The sequence below is a fragment of the Podarcis erhardii genome, assembly GCF_964252035.2.
Source record: "Podarcis erhardii genome assembly, chromosome: 13".
In the NCBI taxonomy this organism is placed as follows: domain Eukaryota; kingdom Metazoa; phylum Chordata; class Lepidosauria; order Squamata; family Lacertidae; genus Podarcis; species Podarcis erhardii.
The window spans coordinates 19,633,702-19,659,987 of NC_138502.1; the positions used below are offsets into that span (position 1 = coordinate 19,633,702).

At 47.8% G+C, this 26,286-nt stretch overlaps 2 protein-coding genes and 1 long non-coding RNA gene across 6 annotated transcripts in view; 2 read left to right on the plus strand and 1 right to left on the minus strand.

Moving 5' to 3' along the window:
* LOC309327718 (sulfotransferase 1A1-like) overlaps positions 1 to 26,286 on the minus strand; it is a 137,409-nt gene that overhangs the window by 33,732 nt on the left and 77,391 nt on the right. The gene's annotated exons all lie outside the window — the stretch shown is intronic.
* Positions 4,395 to 10,259, plus strand: LOC309327705 (zinc finger and SCAN domain-containing protein 23-like). 4 transcript variants are annotated; one of them, XM_081837104.1, is made up of 5 exons: positions 4,395 to 4,603; positions 5,316 to 6,652; positions 7,924 to 8,050; positions 8,488 to 8,577; positions 9,524 to 10,259. In XM_081837104.1, exons 2-5 carry the CDS (start codon positions 5,852 to 5,854, stop codon positions 10,099 to 10,101), a joined length of 1,596 nt encoding a protein of 531 aa, XP_081693230.1. In that variant the 5' UTR covers positions 4,395 to 4,603; positions 5,316 to 5,851; the 3' UTR covers positions 10,102 to 10,259. The 4 variants fall into 4 exon arrangements, with proteins under 4 accessions (XP_081693230.1, XP_081693231.1, XP_081693232.1 ...); XM_081837106.1 differs by having other exon boundaries at positions 4,398 to 4,603; positions 9,632 to 10,259; XM_081837105.1 differs by lacking the exon at positions 8,488 to 8,577 and having other exon boundaries at positions 4,397 to 4,603.
* LOC309327725 lies at positions 16,154 to 16,472 on the plus strand. The gene is made up of 2 exons (XR_014150630.1): positions 16,154 to 16,229; positions 16,324 to 16,472. It is a non-coding gene; the product is annotated as an uncharacterized lncRNA (long non-coding RNA).

The window sequence follows — 26,286 nt, forward strand, 5'->3', positions numbered from 1 at the left end:
TCGAAATAAAACCCCTACGCATTAGAAATAATAATAATAATAATAATAATAATAATAATAATAATAATAATTATTATTATTATTATTATTATTATTATTCACGTCTGAGATTTTTCAAAGCTGCTCACAGGAAATTCGTTCAGGGTGGAGTTTTATCATCCTCCCATGGAGATCACGCTTCATTTTGTTCAGACACAGGCGTGCAGTTTCTTCCTTTGTAACCATTTCCAGAGGGACAGGCCTGTGGGTCTGCTGCAGCTCACCCTACAAAGGAATGTCTGGTGGCATCTTGAAGACTTAACAAATGTATTATGGCATAATAAGCTTTCATCACTGGACTACAGACCATTTGATTAAATGGACCCCATAAAAGCTTATGCTGTTAAAAATAATTTGGTTATCTTTTCAGGTGCCACAAGGCACTCTGTTAATTTCTCCATTTACAACCCCCCACCCCCCCAAACTCCCCCACGCCCCCCAACTAGCTGGAGAAACCTAACTTTTTTAAAGGTCTTGGACTCAAATAGTCTATCTAGCACAGAGTAACAGTGACTGAAGCCACTAAACACAGCACAATAAAAATGATTAAAATTGAAATAAAAAATTTAAGGTCCTATATATATATTGACCTCAAATATTTCTCTGATAGGTCGGAGGAAAATGGAAAAGCCTCCCCATTTTCTTTTTGTTCACAAATCCTGTCTTAAGGGTATTTCTGTGTATGAATAGGGTGAGCCTGTGACCTGGCTCAGTTCCTCCGTATTTATCATTACAAAAGACTGGCCAAGCTACCCAGGTAATCCAATCAAGTGACCATTAATAGGTAACCTGCCAGACAAGAGATAAACAACGCACTCAGATTTCTGTTGTAGACCGCCTCTTCTGTGATGTAGGTATGATGTATCGGGGGGGGGTGTAGTTTTGGGCTGCCCCCTTCTGTGATGTATGTATGATGTTTCTGTGGATGGTCCTGGACTCCAGGGTGGGCAACTTAAAATGTCTATATAAGGGCGGGCACACTTTTGTTCTGGGTCCTCCTCCTTTCCTGCGTGTGAGGGGAGCACCCTGTTGCAACAGTTCAATAAAGATCAGGCTTACGAGCTGCTTTGCTTCCCAATATTCTCTGGTTGGCCTCTCTTATTTTCTCCAACTGATGGAGAACCTACAAAGGACTCTATAAGGGCTCTTGTGTTCCCCATAAGGGAATTAGGGCAGATTTTTGTTTCTTACAAAATAAAAGGAACAGGACCTGTACATTCAAAACAAGCAAAACTGTCAGGCTGGCACCAACTTCAAACAAGGCTTTTTTAAAGGGAAACAAATGAAAGTTAATAAAATAAATAAATGATATTAATGCTAGTTAGCACTATGCAAATATGTCATATAATCTCTTTTTTCCTTGAAAACTTGATTTTTTTTGCAATTAGGAAAGTGACCGGAAATGAACTGAAAAGTATGGGATGATGGATAAATGCCCCACATGAATTATGATGAATGCTCAATAAAGGGGCATTCTGGAGGAGCCCTCTCAACACACTTAAGCCACATTCATACTGATTTAAATGTCATGGCTCCCATATATGGATGAGTGAACCTGTCAGTTCTGGTTTCTCTGTTTCTCATTTTCCCAGTCTCAAATTCAAATCCCCACATTTCTGCAACAATTAGCAATTAAAAAATCCCAAACTCATCAAAATTTATCAGCATTTTTAGGATGAATTTCTCCTAATTAGCATATTTTTGTATGTGGTTTTGGCACACACACACACACACACAGCGCAATTCCCCCCTAATAACACACATTTGTCTGTTATTTTAATTAATATATGCATTTTATGTGCATTTCCCTCAACATAAGCATTTTTGCACACACAGTTTGGCTGGCGAATTGCATCACACAGTTTCAAAGGACAGCTGTGTTTTGGTTTGCGTATTGGTCCAAGAAGTGCCAGTTAGGTAGCTTTTCATTAAAAGGCAAGCTAAATCAAATTTCCTACAATTCTCAGGCATTCAGTACTCTCATTGAGAAACAGTTCCCAGGTTGATTTTAAGGAAGCTGTGTTAGCTAAACCAGTGTTACATCAGTTTTCATGAGGAGTCTAGATTATTATTATTACTATTTTTTATTTTTATTTTTTATAAATATTTATTAAAATTTTTGAATACAAATGCATAAATAATAAACAACATTACTTATATCATAACATAATTTCATCACTTCTTTGGACTCCCTCACGTCTCCCGCTCCCACTTGCATCGTTAAAACGTTTTTTCAAGCAAATTATCATCTTGTTTACAATCTTATATCCGCTCATTTAAGTATAATCTAGCAATTCTCCAAAAGGTTTATATTTTCCTTAGTCTCACTTATCATCGAATTCAAATCTAATTTAGTGGTGGACAATTATTTATGATCTAGCATCCTTCTTAACATTCAACCAAATTACAATATTTTTGTAAATAAATCTTAAATTTCTTCCAGTCTTCTTCAACCCTCTCTTCTCCCAGGTCTCGGATTCTGCCAGTCATCTCGGCCAGTTGCATATAGTCCATCAGCTGCATCTGCCATTCTTCCAGTGTGGGTAGATCTTGCGTTTTCCAGTTCTTAGCGATGAGTATCCTTGCTGCCGTTGTTGCATACATAAAAAATGTTCGGTCCTTCTTTAGCACCTTCTGACCGACAATACCCAGAAGGAAGGCCTCTGGTTTCTTAGTGAAGGTATACTTAAATACCTTTTTCAACTCATTATATATCATTTCCCAGAAGGCCTTCACTTTAGGGCAAGTCCACCAGAGGTGAAAGAATGTTCCTTCACTTTCTTTACATTTCCAACATTTATTATCAGACGAATGGTATATTTTGGCAAGTTTAACTGGGGTCATGTACCATCTATATATCATTTTCATTACATTTTCCTTCAGAGCATTACATGCAGTGAAGTTCAGCCCAGTGGTCCACAACCTTTCCCAGTCCTCAAACATAATGTTATGCCCAATGTCCTGTGCCCACTTTATCATAGCCGATTTAACCATTTCGTCTTGTGTATTCCATTTTAACAGCAAGTTATACATTCTTGATAGTACCTTAGTCTTTGGTTCTAACAATTCTATTATTATTACTATTACTACTACTAGGGACACATGGGTGGCGCTGTGGTCCAAACCACAGAGCCTAGGGCTCGCCGATCAGAAAGTCCTGGTTCGAATCCCCGTGACAGAGTGAGCTCCTGTTGTTTGGTCCCAGCTCCTGCCCACCTAGCATTTCGAAAGCACGTCAAGTGCAAGTAGATAAATAGGTACCGCTCCAGCGGGAAGGTAAACAGTGTTTCCGTGCACTGCTCTGGTTCGCCAGAAACGGTTTAGTCATGCTGGCCACATGACCCGGAAGCTGTCTGCGGACAAAATTCTGACTCCCTTGGCCTATAGAGCGAGATGAGCGCTGCAACTTCAGAGTCATCCGTGACTGGACGTAACGGTCAGGGGTACCTTTACCTTTACTACTACTACACTACACAACTACTACTACTACTACACCATTACTACTACTGCAACTGCTACTACTAGCACTACTGTACTACTACTGCCACTACCACTGCTAGTACACTAGTACTACTACTACACTCCTACTGCCACTTCTTCTACTATCCACTCTACAATTTCCAGAGTGGATTAACAGTCAGCCCCTCTTCCCAGGGAACAGCCATGTAATAGATCCTTCAGGAAAGAGCATTGGGATTTCAGCAGAGGGGCTGGTCCATTGGGGCGAATGGCATTTCCTCCCCCTAACCTCAGCCTGCCCTCAGCCAACCACCACCTGCCACCCTCTCACTTCCCTCTTGCCCAGAGGGTGGCACTGCCTGCCAGTTTCTCCCTCCTTAGTCCCTGCACAACTACTCAGCAGGGAGGAGGAGGAGAGTGGGAACTACACTACAATTACTGTGGTGATTTGCCAGCCATCGGCTCTACAGCCAACTACTACTGACCTTTCCTTCTTCCTCCCTCCCATTCTCGATGGGCACTAGTCACCACTGGCATTCCTCGTTATTCTGTTATAATTTAGGACTGCTGTATGGGAATTATGGTTGCATCCGCACGGCAGTCCTGGGCTCATTCAGACATTCGGCCTGGATTTAATGTGCTTGGGAGCAAATTGTGGTCTTCGGGGCATGAACACCCTAACATAACGTGTGAACGGGCACTCTCGTGCACGCACATAAACCCATGCTACTGCGCCGAAGAGCCAGGTTATCGCGCATACAATGGCATTGGCTCAGCCTGGGCTGGATTTTTGAATCTGCTTTCAATTCTTAAAGGGCAGATCTGCTCCCCCACCCACCTCTTTTGTTTTATTGTAAGGAAAGAGCGTGAAAAGTTAGATGATTTGAGCCAGCTTTGCGGCGACGCCGATCCGCTTTCTCTTTTCTGTTGATAACGTGGCGACGAATGAGATTTTCCAAGGGTTAATATGATAGAGCAGGGGAGCGCGAGAGGGGCTTCGGAGAGGAACCTTCCTGCTCCGCCTCTCTGGAGATGGAGGTGGGAGGGGGGCAGTGTTTCAGCAGGAGAATCAGGAGCTTGTGGTGAAGGCGAGGCAGTCCTGGGGGTGAGTTAAAAAGAGGTCCCGGGAAGATGGAGAACGCAGCACCCATAGGGTGCTTTAGCTGGAGAGAGAAAAGGGCAATAGATGTAAATTCATAAAGATCAGGGGGTGCTTAGCAGCTACCCCTGCGATTATTAATTTCCCAACCATACATGCTTTCTAATCAAGATTGTTACCCTCCACCATCCCACCCGCCCACCCCTGCAGCCCAAATTCTCCTTTAGCTGCTTGAGTTTTCAGCCTGTGCAGCCGAAAGGGATGTGCTTTGCTTTCAGAAAAGTTGTGCAATTAATGCATACAAATGGGCAGGAGAACAGACCTTTTATCAGTTAGATAATAAACAGATACCCCTTGGATATTTCTACCATGGACAGAACTGAGTGTAATCCTGAGTCAATGCTGGACTCATAAATGCCCCATCCCTTGCCTGAGCCATTTCTGGAAACAGTTTGAAGCCAGGTTAAATGCCCTGGATTCCCCCAAACAACTCTAAAAAGCACTGGTTATGCAAAGAGTGATGAGGACATTATTAGAAGCCTCTGATTCCTTCCAAGAACTACAATACCAAAAGGTCCTGGGGTGGGAACCCTGAGATTAAACAGGTTTCATTTAAAAACATAGTTTGAGAATGTTGAGAGAGGGCCAGCCCTGGTTCACTAGCCTCTCCCTAATCTATACCAATATTTCTTTTTTAAACCGTATCTCATCATTTCAGGCACAATTGGTTCTCATCGCTCAGAGATGTCACATTACTCTACAGATCAGCATATCCTAATTAGGGCACTCACTTGATTCAAGAAACGCTAGTTGATCCATCGTAGCTGTTTTAATTGATCGAATCTGCAACTTCATAAAACAACAGCCCTGGAGGAAAAAACTATTTTGCTCTTCATTTTTCAGTAATGCACACACACAGGCGTTTTCTTAAAGAGACGTACCCTGCTACGTAAGACCAAAAAGGAAAATGTCTTTCCTGAGATGGTTGCCTGCCAGCACACATGCTGTTTGTAAGTCCTTGCCTTAAAAAAATGATTATTTTTTTAAGGAAAAAAATCTGCTGCCTGATTCGTACACACTTGTTATCGTACAAAATAATTTGTAATTGGCTGATCTGATGTCTATTTAAACGATGTTGCTGTTACGATTCTTCCACGGCTGCCTCAAATCGCATCATGTAGTCACTGATGGATGTGAGAGAGGGAGTTTTGGGGAGCAAGAATGCAGGTTTGAAGAGAGTGTGAAGGTGGTACCATGAGAGAGAAGATGGCCACAGAGGAGGGGGCCGAGGCAGACCTGGGGGCTGTGACCCAAGCGCCACTGAGCCTGCAAGGCATTAAAATGGAAGAGCAAGCACCAGCAGCCCTCAGAATGGGACAAGCCCTAGAAAAAGCAGGACAGGCTTCTTGTGTCCTTCATGCCAGGAAGCTCTTGCAGTGGAAGGTGTCTCCACTGGTCAAGGAGGAGCCAGATGCAGGAAGGATCCAGCGCTGGGAGGTCCAAGGCCCAGAAACAGAACATCCCCTTTCCTTTGGATGGGGGAGAGCAAGGCCCACCGAGGCTGAACCTTGGGATGACATCCTGGCACTTTTCGCTTCCTTTGAGCACGTGGCCTACGCCTGCCGGTGGCCGAGGGAAGAGTTGGTGGCCCGGCTTTTGCCAGCCCTGGGCGGGGAGGCCCAAGAGGCTTACCTCAGTTTGGACACTAGCGACAGAAGGGACTATGGGAAAGTGAAGGCAGCCATCTTGAAGAGGGAACCCGTGGCGTCGGAGAAGTGGAGGAGGCACTTCCGGCAGTTCCAGTACCAGGAGTCAAGGGGGCCGAGGGATGCTTGCCGGCGGCTCTGGGAGCTGTGCCGTCGTTGGCTGAGGCCGGAGAGCCGAACCAAAGAGCAGATCCTGGAGCTGCTGATCCTGGAGCAATTCCTGACCATCTTGCCAGAGGAGGTCCGGAGCCAAGTTTGGGAGCAAGTCCCAGAAACCTGTGACCAGGCGGTGAACCTGGCTGAGAATTTTTTGGCAAGGCAGCAGGAGGCTGAGAGGCAGGTATTCCAGGTGAGAGGATCCTGCAGTTCCTTCTTGATCCCTGGGGTCCCAAGTTGGTCTAACCATGCGGGAAGTTTTCCTTAGGTGCTTATGCGAGGGGAGACAAAGCACCTCCCTCCTCCTGATCACCATCTAATAAAATCCTTCTCATGTAAAATGTCTTCATAAAGGCAAAGATGATCAAAGCTGCTTTATGAGCTGTGAAAATCTGGTGCACTAAGGCTTGGAATAATATATTTAATTTGTATAGACTTTAGCTGTATGGAGAACGATGTAAGTGCTTTGCCCAAAGTTAGAAGCAAAGAATGTCCCTGTCCAAAGACATAAAATCTAAACAGACAGGACACAAAAGGCAGGGAAGAGAATTAGGAGATCAGGAGTGGGAAACCTGCTGCCCCCCAGATGTTGATGGACTCTGGCTCCCATCATCCCTGACTACTGGCCATGCCAGCTGGGGCTGATGGGAGCTGGAGTCTAACATTGTCTGGAGGACCACTGGTTCCCCTTTCTCAGCTTACCCCTTGTGATGGTAAAAGTGAAAAATCCTACAGCTTCCTAATGTTTTTAAACCTTCCTGACTGTAAGGAGTCCCAGCTGAGGCTCCGTGTCATGGACTGGCTGGATACAGAGGAGGGGTGGGAGGCAATAGTTGGGAGCCCCCAATGAAAGAAGGCTCAGAGCCAGGGGACTGGTGTTAGGATGACGATGGGAGATCAGAGGGAGAAGAGGAACAGGCTGGGAGGAGGCAGTGTCAGAAGCTGAAGAGGTAACAGGGTTTAGTGAGTGGGGAGAATCTGTGGCAGAGAGAAGTCTAGAAGCAAAAGCAAGAGAGGAGGGAGGCAGTGATAAAGAAGTCAGGGGGTCTTCCCCTCCTGCTGTGACCAGTTCCCTTCCCCTCTGGTATCCCAGGACCAGAAGGGGTTATGAAGAGGGAGGAGCAGAGACAGGCGTGCCAGCGGAGTCTCAGGTTGCTTGGGAAGGACCCAGAGAGAAGGAGATTTTGGCATCTTATGAGTAGGAGCAAAACCTACTCAGAAGAGTTGCTGTGCTCATTAGGCCTGGCTTCCCTGAGCTTATAATTTGTATGATTTATTGCTGGCTGGCTTCCTGACATTATGACATCAAATCACGCTGACTTGTGAGAGTCCCCAGTTCTGTCTCAAACCCAGTGAAGTCCTTTGCTCCCCCAAGCTGTTCCAGGGAGTTTGTGCCAGGATATCGAATGCTCATTCCTACCAGCCCTGTTCCTGCATTGAGCGGGACCTTCCCTGCAATTTCAGGTGTCGGGGCCTTTCGAGGACATCCTCGTGAGTTCCCCAAGGGCAGAGCTGGCTCCGTCAAACACAAGGCAGAGCCTCCTCAGGAAGGCCAAGCAGGCAGGTGGCGGAGGAGATGCCAGCTCTCTGGGTGAGTAGTTGCTGCATTTTTGAAATTCAAGTTTACATAGGCATTGCCATCTTCACGGGCGCATAGCTTGTACTGTTGTTTTAACTTAGAGTGTTGAGTTTAACTTAGAGTATTGTTCTAAGTGTTAAGTAGCATGTGATTGGTGTGCCCCCCCCACAAAACCCAGAACTACCCCTACATTTGCCTCCAGCTCTCCCCTTGAGCTCTCCCCAGTTCTGTAAAATTAGTGTGCAGCAACCCTGTTCACAGAATTTTTTATGGGGCCATCCATACCAGCTGTTTCCGCCATGTCTTGGAAACAGCAGTACTATGTTCCAGTTCATGTGATGTCCCTTATTGGAGTTCCACTTCCTGGTTTTCAGGCCAGGGCTGATATCATTCCTTGTTCTCTTCAGCCAGTTTTGGCCAAACCACACTATGTTTCTTTTCTGATACAGGTTCTTCTGACACAGAGGCAACATGGGACTCACTGGCCGACGAAGGGGGCCCTGGCGAATGTGGGAAGCGAGACCCTTCTGCAGGGCCAGGTGGGCAGGGTACTAGACTGCTGTTATATACAGTAGACACCCAAATCCTTACAGGGGATGCTAACGGCTTGAGAATTATGCAGCACAAAGTCTTACCTTTGTCATGAACTTGCTAGGCAGTCTTAGGCAAAAGCCACTCTCCATTTCAGCTCCTTTCCCCCATGCTCAACACGGGCAAAATAATGTTGAGATTCCTGCATTGCGGCGGGGGGGGGGGGGTGTGTGTGGACTAGATGACCCTTGGAACCCTTTCCAATTCTATGATTTTTACAGAGTTGCTATAAGAAAGCCAGTATGGTTAGTGTTGGATTAGGACCTGGGAGACCCAGGTTCAGATTCAAATGCAGCCATAATGCTTACAGGGTGACCTTGTGCCAGTCACACTCATTCTCTCTCCTCTATTCCCCTTTATAATAATAAATGTTATTTAAACCCCGCCCTCCCCAGCCAAGACCAGGCTTAGGGCGGCTAATACCAGATATAAAAAGAATTGATTAAAACACAACTTAAAAACAAGATTAAAATACAACATTAAGATGCAGCCTCATTTCAGTAGAAACTCAAATAAAAAACCTTTGGGGGATGAAAACATCCCCAAGCTACAATTAGAGAGCTACAATTCCCTTCGAAGAGGGGTTGACTATTAAACTACTCTGGGAATTGAGAGCATTGTGAAGGGAATAGAATGGTTTCCCAACAACTCTTTGCACCCTGAATAAACTGCCCTTCCCATAATTATTTATGGAAAGGGATGACCATTTAAAAAGGAATCACTGTGCTTGAGATGTAGGGTGTGAATGTGGGAGGAAAAAAACGATAATTAATTGATTTGGCCAGTCATTGGCAGACCCTACTTGCTATTGGGCTCCCTACTTTCTGCTTTGCTGGTCCAAATGGGCACCAGCTGTTCCTTACATTAAACATTTCTTTTCTTTTTATTCATTAGTGCATTTACACCCCACTCAGGGTTGGCTGGCTGCAAATACTCGGCTGTATCATTTAGAGCCTTCCTCCTGCCAGCTTCAGGCCTTCAGTCTTCTTTTCTCTCTGGCAGCTGGTAGCTGTGGAGCGGCGTCCGGATTCTCTCCCCTCCCTGCACCAACCAGAAATGAAGAGTATGGAAAGAGGCATGTGGGAGCTGAGGGGCTCCCAGCACCCCTGGGCGCCGCCAGCAGGGACAGCGCGTTCCTGTGTTCCCAGTGCGGGAAAGGGTTTCGTTGGCCGTCGGCGCTGGCTGTCCACCAGAGGACCCACACGGGGGAGAAGCGGCACCGCTGCACCGAGTGCGGGAAGCGCTTTGGCCAGCGCGGCCATTTGACGGTGCACCGGAGGATCCACTCGGGAGAGAAGCCATACGGGTGTCCTCAGTGCGGGAAGCAGTTTGTCGACTCCTCTCACCTCACCAAGCACCAGAGGACACACTTGGGGGACAGGCCCCACCACTGCGCTGAGTGCGGGCGAAGGTGTGCCAATAAACGCTCGCTCGTGCAGCACCAGCGAATTCACAGCAGGGAGAAGTCCTAGGCCTGGGCATGAGCCTAGGCCCCTCTTGAGATTCAGGGACTGAGTTATATTGCTGTAAGGCGGAGATTTGGCCCTCCAGGTATCACTGGTCTGTAGCTGCCATCATCACTGGCCATGCTGGCTGTGACGGAGGACCAAAGGTTCAGTTCTTCATTCCTGGTGTACAGGGGCGCCGACTTATAAAAAATATTGGGGGGGCGGGGGCCCATACCGACTTATAAAAAATATTGGGGGGGCCCAAGACCTCAGCCCCAGGCTGCCCCGACCTTAAGTGAACCCGTGAGGGCCCGCCCTTTGCGGCAGCCGATTGGCTGCCGCCGTGGGCGGTGAATATTAATGAGCTAGGGGGAATCCCCGAGATTGTTGATGGGTCGAGAGCCCGCAACCCCACCCCCTCTCTAGATCGGGAGTGGCTTTGTTTTAACTCATTACTGAATGTATTTTAAAAGGTAACTATCGTCAAACAAGGAAAATAAAAAATACCAACATAATTTTGTGATTTTACAAAGCATAATATAACTAATAATTTTCTTAAATTATTGGGGGGGCAGAGCCCTTTTTGAATTTTTGAGGGGGCTCGGGCCCCCTCAGGCCCCATGGAGTCGGCGCCTATGCTGGTGTAACTGAAGAGAAAGGAGCCCCTGTTTCCACCCTTTGTCCCCCTGGGGGAAGAAACCACAGATGCTCAGGGGTCTCTGGGGGTTTTCCTGTTGTTATTCTGTCTCTCACAGCTACAATAAACCTACCATTAAAATTATGGACTGGTCATTTCTTCGTCAGAGGGCAAACGGGCAAATTTAGCAGGGGATCGAATACTTTCCCCCCTCTCACTGTATATAGCAATGAGGAAGCATGCTTGGGTGAGCTGGTCCTGCAGGTCTGTTGTAGCAGCCAGCCGTGCCAAGTGCCCTGCATATCAAACAGAATTCTTCCCAGCCCTTGGAGCCCTTTTGGGTTAGGGTAAAAAAAAATGCAGGCTTTATCTTGTGGTTACAGTGAAAAGAAGTCTGAGCTACATCTCAGACTTTCTGCTTGCGGACTCCATCCTATGTGAAGGTTGAGCCATGTGCTGGCTAAGAGCCAGGAGAGCGAGAGTCTAAGACATGGGTAGGCAAACTAAGGCCCCCCCACAAGGTCTGAGGGACAGTGGACCAACCCCCTGCTGAAAAAGTCTCCTGACCCCTGGTAAGAGTAAGAGTGGAGGAAAGTAAGGAGGAACGTGCCCCCGCAGCTCCCTCCCCCCCCGACTCACTTTGTTAACGGAAAAATCTGAGGGCTCCCTTGGACAAAAACAAAGACACCAACCAGGATTACTTGGAGCAAAACAGCAGCCTGTAGGCTTGGCCTTTATTGATCTGTTGCAACAGTGTGCTCCCCTCACCCGCAGAAGAGAGGAGGGACCCAGAAAAATGGCATCCAAGGCTTTATAAAGACTTTTGAAATTGCCACCCTGTAGATCAAGACCACCCCCAGAAACATCCTACATACATCACAGAAGGGGTGTAACCCAAGACCACCCCTCAGATACATCACACCTACATCACAGAAAAGGTGGTCTTAAAACAGAAATTTGAATGTTGCTTTTCTCCTCTCCTTGTTTATCTCCTGTCTGGCAGGTTATTTGATTGGATTGCCTGGGTAGCCTGGCCAGTCTTTTGTAACGATAAATCCTTAGTTCCTGGGCCATGTCACAGGCTCACACCCTATTCAAACACAGACATACCCTTAAGACAGGATTTGTGAATGAAAAGACAATGGAGAGGCTTTTCCAGTTTGCAGAGAAAACATTTGCTCAGTTTAGGAATCAAAATGGTTCCAGGTTGGCCTTCCTGTGCTGATCTATGTATGTGCTTGGTTGGTGCACTTATGAACATTACTATATATCTAAGACAATAAAATTCCTATCACAACTTGGAAGTTGACGGGGTCCATGAGCAGGTTCTGGACGGGCAGGGACGCTCAGGTCCTCGAGGGTGTCGACGATGGATGTTGTCCATGAGGAGTCCGGCATCCTTGCGGATAAACCAAAGTAGTTTCTTTCCCTGCAGGCTGATGTAGCCGGAGAGGTGCTATGGTAGGAAGGGGGAGACAGTGTGGGCGGTGGGGTGCGCGGCTAAAAGCCCGCAGGAGACGAGAGTAAAGAGGAGAAGGGTCACAACAGCGGCTTCGCCCACATGAGTGGGTCCCTGCCCGACGAGGCGGGCTTACCTGGGCACGGCGTTGATGTCCCAGGAAAAGGACGGGTTCTCGGCCGAAACGGGCTGCACGTAGCTCTGGCAGACTCCGCTCATCGCCATCCTTGCACTTCAACCTCTTCAGCACCGTCTGAGACCGAGGAGCCCTTTTATCACTACCAGCCCTACCCCCGGACCAGCCAGAAAATGGGAAACCCCATTAAATTAATCAATATGAAATGTTTAATTGGATGGTTTTTATTTTTGATATGACATGGCAAGATTTGATATGTTATTAATTGAGATGTTATTAATGAAAAATTAATAAAAAATTATTTATGTATTTATTTTTAAAGAAGCCAATGAGAATCCTTGTCTCCTCTCCTGATGAGCCTCCAGCCTGGGTCCTGGGCATTGCCGGCTCAAAGGAAGCCCTTCTCAAGAAGCAAAATGGTGTTGCCTGCCATCTTGGGCCCCTCCAGGCCTGCAGGCTCCCCTGCTGTAGAGATATTCCCCCGTGGAAGGGACACTCCCGGGAGGTGGTGGACTCTCTTTCCTTGGAAGGTTTTAAGCAGAGGATGGATGGCCGCCTGCCAGGGACCATTTGATTCCGGGGGTTGGACTAGATGACTCTGAGTGTCCTTCCCAACTCCATTATTTCCCCGCATCCCCCACCCCCTTCAGCCTCAATAGACTCCGGGAGAGCAGTGAGAGCTAAAAGCAGGTTTATTGGGGGGGAAGGAGGTCGAGGCTGCCACGTCCAGGCGGCACTTCTGTGGAGGGTGCGGCTGCTTCTCTGGCCTAGCGGTACTTGGAGGTCAGCATGACGGGGCGGCTGTCGATGGAGACGCTGGCGCTCTTATCTAGGAGCCCGGACGTTGACGTCCATTACCACCTGGATGTCTGGGCTCGGCAGCTGCGGGAAAAGCGAAGGCAGGGAGCGTTAGACGGAGAGGACGGAGTGGCGCGAAGGAGGGACCCACGTGACGGGGAGGGAGAAAGACTCACCCTGGAGGTGACCGGGTCCACGAGCAGGTTTTGGGCGGGCAGGGGGCTCGGGATGCCGAGGGCGCGGGCGACGGCTTTAATGGTGAGGCGGCAGAGTTCGTCGAGGACGAACCCAGGGTTCGAACTGACGGGGAGCCCGCTTCGGGAGGAGAGGGAGAAGAAGGTCAGCTTGCGGGAAACGAGAGTAAAGAGGAGAAGGGTCGGGCCATGGCCTCGCCATCGGGAGAGGGTCCCTGCCCGACGGGGCGGGCTTACCTGGGCACAGCCAGGGCGCCGATGTCTGCGGAACGGGACGGGATCTCGGCCCAAACGGGCTGCACGTGGCTCTGGTTGACTCCGCTCAGCGCCATCCTGCCAGCTCAACCTCTTGGTGCCATCGGAGCAGGGGCAGCCCTTTTATCACCGCCCGCCCTGTCTCCCGGGTGGCGTCTCCCTCGGCCTCTGCCAGCGCGTCCCTTCCTCCCCCGGCCTCGGCAAGGATCCGGGACGGGGCGCACGAGCTCTGGCAAGCGAGCATCCTCCTCGCAATTCCCGCTGCCTGCTGCCAGGCGGACACCGTCGAGCATCTTCGCTGGACGCTCCCTGGGCGATGGTGACTCGCTAGTCCAGACACGCCCCCCCCCGCGAGGTCGGCCAGTCAGTCTTCGTCCCCCATTGCTGTGCACGCAGAGGGGCACGAGGGCAGGGGAGGGATGGAGACTCCCAGAAAGCCGTGCGTGGAGGTTCTCTCTCAGGTCCTCGCCTGCGGTCTTGGGGCTTCGACCCAAATCGAACCAAATGGGTCGCTCTTTCACGGCCAGGCCAGTTGCCTGCAGGACTGCAGATGCGGGAGAGAGGAAGGATCAGACCATCCAGCTGAATGGGGGCATTTGGTCCTCGGCGTCCTCTCCCCAAGGGACTCCCAGGAAACTTGGCTGGCAAGAAAGAAGGGGGGCGGGTCCTTGTGGGGACCAGGACTGGCGAAGCAGCAGGAAAGCAGAGACAGTTCTCCCCATTCCAAGGCACCCAAAAGGGGAACATATTGAGGGTGGGACTGAGAATCTAGTTCAGTTTACTTTAAAATACGCAGGACTGAAGAGTTCCTGCAAGGCGTAACAGGTTTATGGAAATAAACAAAGGAGCAGATTTCAAGCAACAACTTGGAACATGAAAAGAAAGAACACTTGCCCAATCTATAGTTTAGCCCTGTATAATTGGTGAGGTTAAATATATTTGGGAAACAGACTGGATTATTAGAAATATATTTTAGGTTACTGAACTGCAGCCCAGTTCCAAACTGGACCATTTCCTACCAACCCTGAAATGAGAAAGAATAATTTTGTTTAATTGCTTATTCGTTAATTAGGATTCCAGGGGAAATGGTCCATTTTGGAACTGAGCTCCAGTTCAGTAGCATAGAAATTACAGCTCAATTACACTGGGCTGAACTATAGATTTGTTGTTGTTTAGTCATTTAGTCGTGTCCGACTCTTCGTGACCCCATGGACCAGAGCACACCAGGCACTCCTGTTTTTCATGGCCTACCGCAGCTTGGTCAAACTCATGTTCATAGCTTCGAGAACACTGTCCAACCATCTCATCCTTTGTTGTCCCCTTCTCCTTGTGCTCTCCATCTTTCCCAACATCAGGGTCTTTTCCAGAGAGTCTTCTCTTCTCATGAGGTGGCCAAAGTATTGGAGCCTCAGCTTCATGATCTGTCCTTCATAACTATAGATTGGGTCAGTATTATTCTTTCTTTTTACATTCCAAGTTGTCGCTTAAAGTCTCTTCCTCTGTTTATTGTCATAAACGTATTTATGGGAAAGCCTTCCACAAACACTTGGGTATTAATCAGATGCCCCTCTTTGTTCAATATTTCTGCTGGACACCAGGGGCGCTGACATAAAAAATATTGGGGGGGCCCATACCGGGGTCCTGCCCCGGGAAGTTTTCTAAATTTTAGATGAAAATTAGTGAGTTTTAAAGTTTTTTAAAAGTATTTTAGAGTCATATGATCAACATTAGAACCCCGAAAACTCGACTCTCTATAACTCCACACTCCGGGAAACTCGACAAGCCTGAAACACTTTTTGGCTTTGAAAAAAGAAACAAAACATAAACACGCACGGTATTTTCGTAAAAAGCTAATTTAATTTACAGTAACAATTATGCTTATAGACTATTACAGAGCAGTGAATACAGTGGTGCCTCGCAAGACGAAATTAATTCGTTCCGCAAGTCTCTTCGTCTTGCGGTTTTTTCGTCTTGCGATGCACGGTTTCCCATAGGAATGCATTGAAAATCAATTAATGCGTTCCTAGGGAAACCGCCTTCAGACCAGGTCCGGGGACAGTCTGTCCCCCGACCTCTTCTGAAGGCTGGGGGGGGGGACAAGGGCTTTTCTTCCCACTGCCAGCCTTCAGAAGGCTGTTCTGAAGGCTGGCGGTGGGAAGAAAAGCCCTTCTTCCCACCTCCCGCCCCACAAGCTCCGGGGAGAGGAGGGCTTTGCTGCCGACCGCCAGCATTTTAAGATCGCCCGGGGCAGCGGAGAAGTCTCCGCTGTCCCGGGAAGGCAGGCGGGGGGAGCAAAGACTTTTGCCCCCGCCTGCCTTCAGAAGAGGTCCAGGACCTCGTTCAGATGCCCGGCGGCGGGGTGCGAGGTTCCCGCCCCCCGCCCCGCTTCGGAGCAGCGTTCCGAAGCGGGGCGGCTGGGGCAGGTGTTCCCGCCCCCCCCGCCCCCCTTCGGAGCAGCGTTCCGAAGCGGGGCGGCTGGGGCAGGTGTTCCCGCCCCCCCCGCCCCGCTTCGGAGCAGCGTTCCGAAGCCGGGCGGTGGGGGCAGGTGTTCCCTCCCCCCCGCCCGGCTTCGGAGCACCGGGAGAAGCGATCTCCCCGCAGCCCCCGGACCTCTTTTGAAGGAAGGGGAGGTGGGGAGAAGCGATCTCCCCGCAGCCCCTTGCTTCAAAAGAGGTCCGGGGGCAGCGGGAAGCGCTTCCCGCTGTCCCCGGACCTGGGGCTGCGGGGAGAAGATCGCTTCTCCCCGCCGCCCCTTGCTTCAAAAGAGAAGACCCGCTGTCCCCTGGGCAAGCTTCGTTTTGCGAAGCAAGCCCATAGGGAAATTCGTCTTGCGAGGCAACTCGAAAACGAAAAAACCTTTCGTTTTGCGAGTTTTTCGTCTCGCGAGGCGTTCGTCTTGCGGGGTACCACTGTATATAGCTCTGAAAAGACTGAAATGATATTTAAATAAATCCTAAACTATCATTAAAAGAATAAAACATAAAATATTGCTGTCGCACAGTAATAGCACTTTGATTAATAAGTGAAATAGCTAATTTAAGCTTACTTTGAATAAGGCTGAGGGTTCATTAAATAAAAATAATATCTCAAAGTTAATGCTTTAATACAGTTAATAAAGTTAATACAGTATGCCTAATACTGTATGTAAATACTGTAATACTGTATGTAAATAACGGGCTTTAATTGGGTCTTACACCCTAAAAATATTTAAGTATTTGAAAATAACAATTACAGTACTATAGTAATATAGAAATACAGTACTAAACTAGTACTAATATTTCGAAACTGAAAATTTAACATTCTGTATGTATTTAATTCTCTATTTTATACAGATTTTAATATCTGACAGTGAGTTTGGAGTAGCCCAATGCAAAAATCCTGAGGATCCATGTGGATCCATGCTTTGTAACCACGTTTTTGCACCACTGTGACCCTAGGCAACAGTGGGTGCGTGATTTTTTTTGGTGCAAGATGTAGCCATGGACATGCTATGTGATCTGATGGTGAATTTGGGGTGACCCAATGCAAAAATCCTGAGGATCCATGTGGATCCGTGCTTTGTAACCACGTTTTTGCACCACTGTGACCCTAGGCAACAGTGGGTGCGTGATTTTTTTGGTGCAAGATGTAGCCATGGACATGCTATGTGATCTGATTGTGAATCTGGGGTGACCCAATGCAAAAATCCTGAGGATCCATGTGGATCCGTGCTTTGTAACCACGTTTTTGCACCACTGTGACCCTAGGCAACGGTGGGTGCGTGATTTTTTTGGTGCAAGATGTAGCCATGAACATGCTATGTGATCTGATGGTGAATTTGGGGTGACCCAATGCAAAAATCCTGAGGATCCATGTGGATCCGTGCTTTGTAACCACGTTTTTGCACCATTGTGGCCCCAGGCCACAGTGGGTGTGTGATTTTTTTGGTGCAAGATGTAGCCATGGACATGCTATGTTATCTGATGGTGAATTTGGGGTGACCCAGTGCAAAGATCCTGTGGATCCATGCTTTGTAACCACGTTTTTGCACCATTGCAGCCCCAGGCAACAGTGGGTGCGTGATTTTTTTGGTACAGACTGTAGCCATGGACATGTAATGTGATCTGATGGTGAATTTGGGGTGACCCAATGCAAAAATCCTGAGGATCCATGTGGATCCGTGCTTTGTCACCACGTTTTAAATGGGGAGGGAAGGAAAAACACAGAATGGACAAGAAGCACAAGAGGGGTGTGCGGAGAAGCAGCTGGCTAAGAATGCAAGGAAGGAGTTTAATGGGGTGGGGGGGAGGAAAGGAAGGCAAAAGTCCCCCCCCCAAGCCAGCCCTCTCTCTCTCTCTCTCTCCCACCTGTGAGTCCCTAGAGCACGGAGAGGAGGAGGTGGTGGGCTGGAGCCTGCACGCAGTGTGACTAGGAAAGAATTAGAAGGAAGGACTCGATCCTTTCCTTAACCCTCTGCTTGCCAGGAGGGCAGGGGATTCCCTGCTCTTTGTTGAGTTTGAGCAAACGCAGCAACAGAAGCAGGTGGGCAGTAAGACCCTGAGGCAGAATGCAGGAAAGCAGCAGCTTCCGCCTTCCCTCCGCCCGACCGCCGGATCTTATTTTTGCCTGATTTTTGCCTATTTTTGCCCCTGCGCTCCAGAGTCAGCTCCAGGGACCACACATTCGCTCAATAACACGCACAGACATTTCCCCTTACTTTTTAGGAGAAAAAATCTGCGTGTTATAGAGCGAAATTTATGGTAATAATTTTCTTAAATTATTGGGGGGGCTGAGCCCCCCAAACGAATTTTTGCGGGGGCTCGGGCCCCCTCAGGCCCCATGGAGTCGGCGCCTATGCTGGACACAGCAAGTGGTGGAACAAGATTCTTCCGGTGGATCTCAAGGAACACAAACACCACCAACACCAACAAAGAGGGCGCCTCTAATCATTCCAGTTTTAGACTTGAAAGAAGTACAGTAACAAGTTTAAGGAGTGGGTGCAGATTCAGAGTCACTATGTGTTGAGAGACAAAGTTGGAGGCAGCAGGGAGCCCTCAAGACTGTCCTGGAAGGAACTCCAGGGGATCAGCAACCAGGGATGATAAGTTGACACCTTCGCCACAGACTGCAACCAAGGGTTCATTTCCTGTGTTCACCAAAGTGGGTGGTCATTATACCCATACATTCCTATCCACACCAAACCAAGTGGTTATTAGAGGTAACAGAGGCCATCATGCAGGGACCTGCCCATGTATTGCTATTCAAACACAGACATACACTTTTGGTGCACGCTTAGGAGTGGCAAAGTGGGTGTAAGCCACATCTATGAGAAGGCAGAAATGTGAGTGGCAGCAGAATTCCCCGGTTCAGCTAACCTTTGGGGTTTAGCTAACCCCAAAGCCAGTGGCGTAGCGTGGGGGGTGCAGGGGGGCTGGCCGCACCGGGCGCAACATCTGGGGGTTAGGGTTAGGGGGCACAAATCCACGGATTAGGGGGCGCAAATCCACGGGTTAGGGGGCGCAAATCCACGGGTTAGGGGGCGCAAATCCACGGGTTAGGGGGCGCAAATCCACGGGTTAGGGGGCGCAAATCCACGGGTTAGGGGGCGCAAATCCACGGGTTAGGGGGCGCAAATTACTTGCCTTGCCCCGGGTGCTGACAACCCACGCTACGCCACTGCCCAAAGCTAAAAGAAGAGGAGCGTGTGTGACCTTGCAGGCCATTTCTCCCCTTGTCCACGAAAGGCTGAGGATGGAAGCCAGGCAAGAAGACACCTGCAGAAGAGTCTCTTGGTAGGGCAGCTGTGGTGGTAATGGGGGGCTGGTGCTCTATGCAGGCTTGCCATACTGGGGGAGGGAAGGAGGAGGAGAAGGCGTGAGCACTTTGGGGCATCACAATTTTGTATGACACCCCCCCCCAAGAAAACAGGATGTCCCAGACTGTTGAGGGGTATGTGCCAGCCACATACTGATCTTCTAGGTGAGTTTTGCAGACTGCCAATTGGGAACTGCTGATCTACAGTATTCCAAATGTTTTTGCACCACAGGTTTGTAGAATGTTATTCTGGTAGCCACAGTTTTGTTTTTATAAATGCATTTTCAAGTGACCCCCACCCAGCATGGAATGGGCCTTTTTCACAGCTGCAGAACACAGGGTTGGCCTTTTCATCCAGCTCTCCACTACCATCTTAAGGTCTCGATCCAGGTTGGTCACTGCCAGTTCAGACGCATGAATATATATGTGTGGAGTTATGATATGTATTTTTTTGCATCACAGAATGGTAGAGTTGGAAGGGATCCCGAGGCTCACCGAGCCCAACCCCCAGCAATGAAGGAATCTCAGCTGAAGTATCCCAGACAGATGGCCATCCAACCTCTGCTTTAAAATCTCCAAGGAAGGCGAGTCCACCACCTTCAGAGGGAGTCTGTCCCACCGTCAAACACCTCTTGCTCTCAGAAAGTTATTCCAAGTGTTCACAGCGCCCCCACCACTCCAAGACAGCATTGTGGACGGCCTCAGCAACCTGAGCGCCCTGCTGGAGGAGGAGATGACCTTCTGAGGGAGTCTCTCTCCCTCCCCGTAGGGGAGCTCTGGAGGGGGCGTCCCTCCATTCCTCCTTTGCACCCGCTCAATCCTCCCAGCCCCAGCTCTGCTTCTCCTGCAGGTGCTGGGTAATATCATCATGGTGATGGCCACCTCAGAACCCAATTCCTAGGGACCGAGGTCCATTTGGGTTCCCCAATAAAGTATTGGAGGAGGCTGGGCCTCCATGAGACCAGCATCAGAGACCTCGCCCCCCAAAACATACCCAGCAATGACAAACAGTCTGCACTCTGTGTCCATTGAGGGTTCTCAGTTCTTGGGCAATTGGGAGAGTTCTTCCCCTTTGGGGTTTTTTCTTAATTTCCCTGTTGGTGTGCAAACCCCAGGGGTGTGGGGCCTCCCCCAAGCCTTGTGGCCCCTCCCACGTCTGTGTAGGCAGCGCTAATTGGGCTCAGTAAGCAACTACCCTCTTGGCTGAAGAGGTAGAAAAAACAATCTGGGCAGCTTGGCAGGTCCTAAGCCCAGACCAGGAGGCTCTTGGTTGAAGGCCCCTTCCCTCAGGCCATGAACCCGCTGCCATGAAAGGACGCATCATTGCAAGGAAATATGCAGCTCCTCCTAACTGACTGATATTCCAAGGACAAAATGAGAGTAGCAGCACTTCACCTCTGGCGACTGAGCAACCTCTGATATCGTTCCTTGTTCTCTTCAGCCAGTTTTGGTCAAACCACAGTGTGTTTCTTTTCTGATGCAGGTTCTTCTGACACAGAGGGGACATGGGACTCCCTGGCAGACGTGGGAAGCGAGACCCTTCTGCAGGGACAGGTGGGCAGGGTACTAGACTGCTCTGATATACCAGAGACATCCAAATCCTTACAGGGGATTCAGAATTATGCAGCACAAAGGTTTTACTTTTGTCATGAACTTGCTAGGCAGTCTCAGGCAAGCCACTCTCCATTTCATCTCCTTTCCCCCATGTTCAACATGAGCAAAATAATGTTTGCATTCCTGCATTGTGGGGGTTGGACTGGATGCTCTTATTCAGTTAGTTAGCCTCTTTTGTCCACCATTTTCTCTCCATTGCAGTGGTTCTATGAGGTAGCAAGATGGCTGCCATTGCTACCTCCTATTTCCATAATAATTAATTTTTGTACCTCTTCCAACTGACTGGCTTGTTCCAGCTACTCTGGGTGACTTACTAAAGAATTACTGGGCGGAGGCCATGACTGTTCAAGTGTTATAATAGTGTTTTGAATGTACAGTCGTACCTTGGTTTTCAAACAGCTTAGTCCTCAAACGTTTTGGCTCCCGAATGTTGCAAATCTGGAAGTGACTGTTCCGGTTTGCAAACTATTTTTGGAAGCTGAACGTCAGACGGGGCTTCCTGAAGCCAATCGGAAGCTGTGCTTTGGCTTCCAAAGGTTTTGGAAGTCGAACGGATTCTGGAATGGATTCCATTTGACTTCCAAGATACAACTGTGCAGAGCCGGTGTGGTGAAGTTGGTGTTATGTGGTTTTAAGACATTTGGAAATAATAGAGAAAATTCAGGAACAAAAATATAAGACTATCTCCAGACCAGCCAGAAAATGGGAAGCCCCATTCAATGAATCAATATGAAATGTTTAATTGTATTGTTTTTTTATTATTATTTTGGATATGACGTGGGAAGATTTCATATGTTATTAATCAAAAATTAATAAAAATTTATTTATTTATTTATTTTAAAAGAGGCCAATGGGAATCCTTGTCTCCTCTCCTGATGAGCCTCCAGCCTGGGTCCTGGGCATTGCCGGCTCAAAGGAAGCCCTTCTCAAGAAGCAAAATGGTGTTGCCTGCCATCTTGGGCCCCTCCAGGCCTGCAGGCTCCCCTGCTGTAGAGAGATTCCCCCGTGGAAGGGACACTCCCGGGAGGTGGTGGACTCTCCTTCCTTGGAAGGTTTTAAGTAGAGGATGGATGGCCGCCTGCCAGGAACCATTTGATTCCGGGGGTTGGACTAGATGATGACTCTGTGTGTCTTTCCCAACTCCATTATTTCCCCGCACCCCCACCCCGTTCAGCCTAAATAGACTCCAAGAGAGCAGTTACAGATAGGTAGCCGTGTTGGTCTGCCATGGTCAAAACAAAATAAAAAAATTCCTTCCAGTAGCACCTTAAAGACCAACTGAGTTAGTTCTAGGTATGAGCTTTCGTGTGCATGCACACTTCTTCAGATACACTGAAACAGAAGTCACCGGACCTTTCTATATAGTGAGAAGGTGGGGAGGGGTATTACTCAGAAGGGTGGTGGGAATGGGTGATTGGCAGATAGCTGCGATGAGCCTGTTGACGACTCTTAACGACTGCAATAGGTCTAACAGGAAAAAGCAAGGGGTGAGAAGGTGAAAAATGGCTTTGTCATGTATAATGAGATAAGAATCCAATGTCTTTGTTCAAACCAGGTCTCTCTATAGTTTTAAGTTTGGTGATAAGTTGCAATTCAGCAGCTTCTCTTTCCAGTCTATTTCTGAAATTCCTTTGTAATAGAACAGCTACTTTGAGATCTTGTATAGAATGTCCTGGGAGATTGAAGTGTTCTCCTACTGGTTTTTCTGTCTTGTGGTTCCTGATGTCGGATTTATGTCCGTTTATTCTTTGGCGTAAGGTCTGGCCTGTTTGTCCAATATAGAGAGCTGAAGGACACTGTTGGCATTTTATGGCATACACAATGTTAGACGATGAGCAATTAAATAGTCCCGAGATGGTATGTGTGATGTTGTTGGGGCCAGTAATGGTGTTGTCCGGGTGTATGTGGCAGCAAAGTTGGCATCTGGGTTTATTGCAGGCTCTGGTGCCAGTGTCCGTGTTAGGTCTGGTTGTAGTATTATTGTGGGTTAGGAGTTGTTTAAGACTGGGTGGCTGTCTGTAGGCAATGAAAGGTCTTCCTCCCAGAGCTTGAGAAAGAGAACTGTCATTGTCCAGGAGAGGTTGTAGATCTCTGATGATGCGTTGTACTGTTTTAACTTGGGAGCTGTATGTGATGACTAGAGGTGTTCTGTTATTTTCTTTTTTGGGTCTGTCTTGCAGCAAGTTCTCTCTGGGTATCAGTCTGGCTCTGTTGATCTGTTGTCTAACTTCATCTGTTGGGTATTTTAGTTCTAAAAAGGTTTGCTGTAGATCTCTTAGGTGAGAGTCTCTGTCTGTAGAATTGGAGCAGATGCGGCTGTAACGTAGTGCCTGGCTATATACAATGGACTGTTTGGTATGTTTGGGATGGTAGCTAGAGGCATGTAGATATGTTTGTCGGTCAGTTGGTTTACGGTATAAGGTGGTGTCTATGCGCCCATCCTGTATTTTTATAGTAGTGTCCAAAAAATGTATTTCTTGCATAGATTGATTCATTGTTAGGTTGATGGTGGGGTGAAAATCATTGAATTTCTGGTGGAAGGTGTCCAGGGTCTGTTGACCATGTGTCCAGATGATAAAAATATCATCAATGTATCGCAGGTACAAGAGAGGTTTGAGTGGGTAGGAGTTTAGGAAACGTTGTTCTAAATCCGCCATGAAGATGTTGGCATACTGTGGGGCCATGCGGGTGCCCATTGCTGTGCCGCTGATCTGGAGGAACAGGTCATCACCGAATTTGAAGTTGTTGTGGGTAAGGACAAATTGGCAGAGTTTGGTAGCAAAGTCCGCTGTGGTTTTATCTGAAATGGTATTCCTTATAGCTTGTAAACCATCGTTGTGTGGGATGTTGGTATACAGAGATTCCACATCCATAGTAGCTAGTATAGTATTGTTGGGAAGATTATTTAAAGATTGTATTTTCCTCAGAAAATCTGTGGTGTCACGTACATAGCTGGGAGCACTGATGGCATATGGTTTCAGAACAGAGTCCATATAACCGGAGACACCCACTGTAATAGTGCCAATACCTGAAATGATGGGGCGTCCTGGATTTCCTGGTTTGTGTATTTTAGGTAGAAGATAGAAAGTTCCTGGTCGAGGTTCTGTTGGTGTGTTTGTGAGGATCTGTTCTTGGATGTGTGGGGGTAGCTCCTTAACAATCTTGTTCAGTTCTTTTTTGTATTCTTGTGTGGGGTCTGAGTCCAATTTTATGTAAAAGGCGGTATTGGAAAGTTGTCTGTGAGCCTCCTGAATGTAGTCAGTTTTGTTCATGATGACGACCGCTCCACCTTTGTCCGCTTCTTTAATTATAATGTCTGGGTTGTTTCTGAGATTATCTATGGCTCTCCTTTCGGCATGGTTTAGATTTTGTTGTAAGCGATGGTGTTTTCTGGTCACATCTGTTTGGATTCTGTGGCGGAAGCAGTCAATGTACAAGTCCAGTGTGGTATTGCGTCCATCAGGAGGGGTCCATGTGGAGTCCCTTTTTGTGTAACACTTTTTCGGTGGTAGTTGGTGGTCAGTGTTCTGTTGGGAGGGTGGTTGTTGTTCTGCAGTGGGTTGTGAAGTTGTTGCTTGTTCTGCTTTGTCTTGTTGTTGTGTGTGTTGAAAATACTCCTTCAGGCGTAAACGGCGGAAAAATGCTTCCAAGTCCCCACAGAACTGAATCATGTCTGGGGATTTGGCAGGGCAGAATGACAGTCCACGTGAAAGGACTGATTCCTCAGCTGGGCTGAGTGCTTGCTGTGAGAGATTGCTGTGAGAGATTGACAAAAAATGCCTCTAGCTACCATCCCAAACATACCAAACAGTCCATTGTATATAGCCAGGCACTACGTTACAGCCGCATCTGCTCCAATTCTACAGACAGAGACTCTCACCTAAGAGATCTACAGCAAACCTTTTTAGAACTAAAATACCCAACAGATGAAGTTAGACAACAGATCAACAGAGCCAGACTGATACCCAGAGAGAACTTGCTGCAAGACAGACCCAAAAAAGAAAATAACAGAACACCTCTAGTCATCACATACAGCTCCCAAGTTAAAACAGTACAACGCATCATCAGAGATCTACAACCTCTCCTGGACAATGACAGTTCTCTTTCTCAAGCTCTGGGAGGAAGACCTTTCATTGCCTACAGACAGCCACCCAGTCTTAAACAACTCCTAACCCACAATAATACTACAACCAGACCTAACACGGACACTGGCACCAGAGCCTGCAATAAACCCAGATGCCAACTTTGCTGCCACATACACCCGGACAACACCATTACTGGCCCCAACAACATCACACATACCATCTCGGGACTATTTAATTGCTCATCGTCTAACATTGTGTATGCCATAAAATGCCAACAGTGTCCTTCAGCTCTCTATATTGGACAAACAGGCCAGACCTTACGCCAAAGAATAAACGGACATAAATCCGACATCAGGAACCACAAGACAGAAAAACCAGTAGGAGAACACTTCAATCTCCCAGGACATTCTATACAAGATCTCAAAGTAGCTGTTCTATTACAAAGGAATTTCAGAAATAGACTGGAAAGAGAAGCTGCTGAATTGCAACTTATCACCAAACTTAAAACTATAGAGAGACCTGGTTTGAACAAAGACATTGGATTCTTATCTCATTATACATGACAAAGCCATTTTTCACCTTCTCACCCCTTGCTTTTTCCTGTTAGACCTATTGCAGTCGTTAAGAGTCGTCAACAGGCTCATCGCAGCTATCTGCCAATCACCCATTCCCACCACCCTTCTGAGTAATACCCCTCCCCACCTTCTCACTATATAGAAAGGTCCGGTGACTTCTGTTTCAGTGTATCTGAAGAAGTGTGCATGCACACGAAAGCTCATACCTAGAACTAACTCAGTTGGTCTTTAAGGTGCTACTGGAAGGAATTTTTTTATTTTGTTTTGACCATGGCAGACCAACACGGCTACCTATCTGTAACTGGAAATGGAAGGCACCACATTGAGCCGCATGAAATGGAAGTCCATCAACCTCACCAAGAAACTTGCACAGGTACAGACTGATATCTTCTTTCTTACTAAATGCAAGAACCTGGACATTATACCCAAGGGTCTTAGAATTAAGAACCCTCTACAATCCACGTATCCCACTGAATATGCAAGAAAACTATGCAGCACTTTCTCTAAGAAGCTGCTCAAACATCTGATCAGCGTTCTCTACTCTAAACAGAAGCTAATAAAGGAGGAACTCCTTGTATTGGACAACTCTATCAGGAACCACCAAGCTTGGCAAGAGTTCCAAAAGGAAAAACAGAACATTTACCACTCTCAACTGGAGCTACT

Bases quoted from the DNA above. Each gene is read 5' to 3' on its own strand.
- LOC309327705 (XM_081837104.1), top strand. From the start codon at position 5,852: ATGAGAGAGAAGATGGCCACAGAGGAGGGGGCCGAGGCAGACCTGGGG. The intron at 8,051-8,487 runs GTGAGTAGTTGC...TTTCTGATACAG, and splicing joins AGGAGATGCCAGCTCTCTGG to GTTCTTCTGACACAGAGGCA. The intron at 8,578-9,523 runs GTGGGCAGGGTA...TTTATTCATTAG, and splicing joins AGACCCTTCTGCAGGGCCAG to TGCATTTACACCCCACTCAG.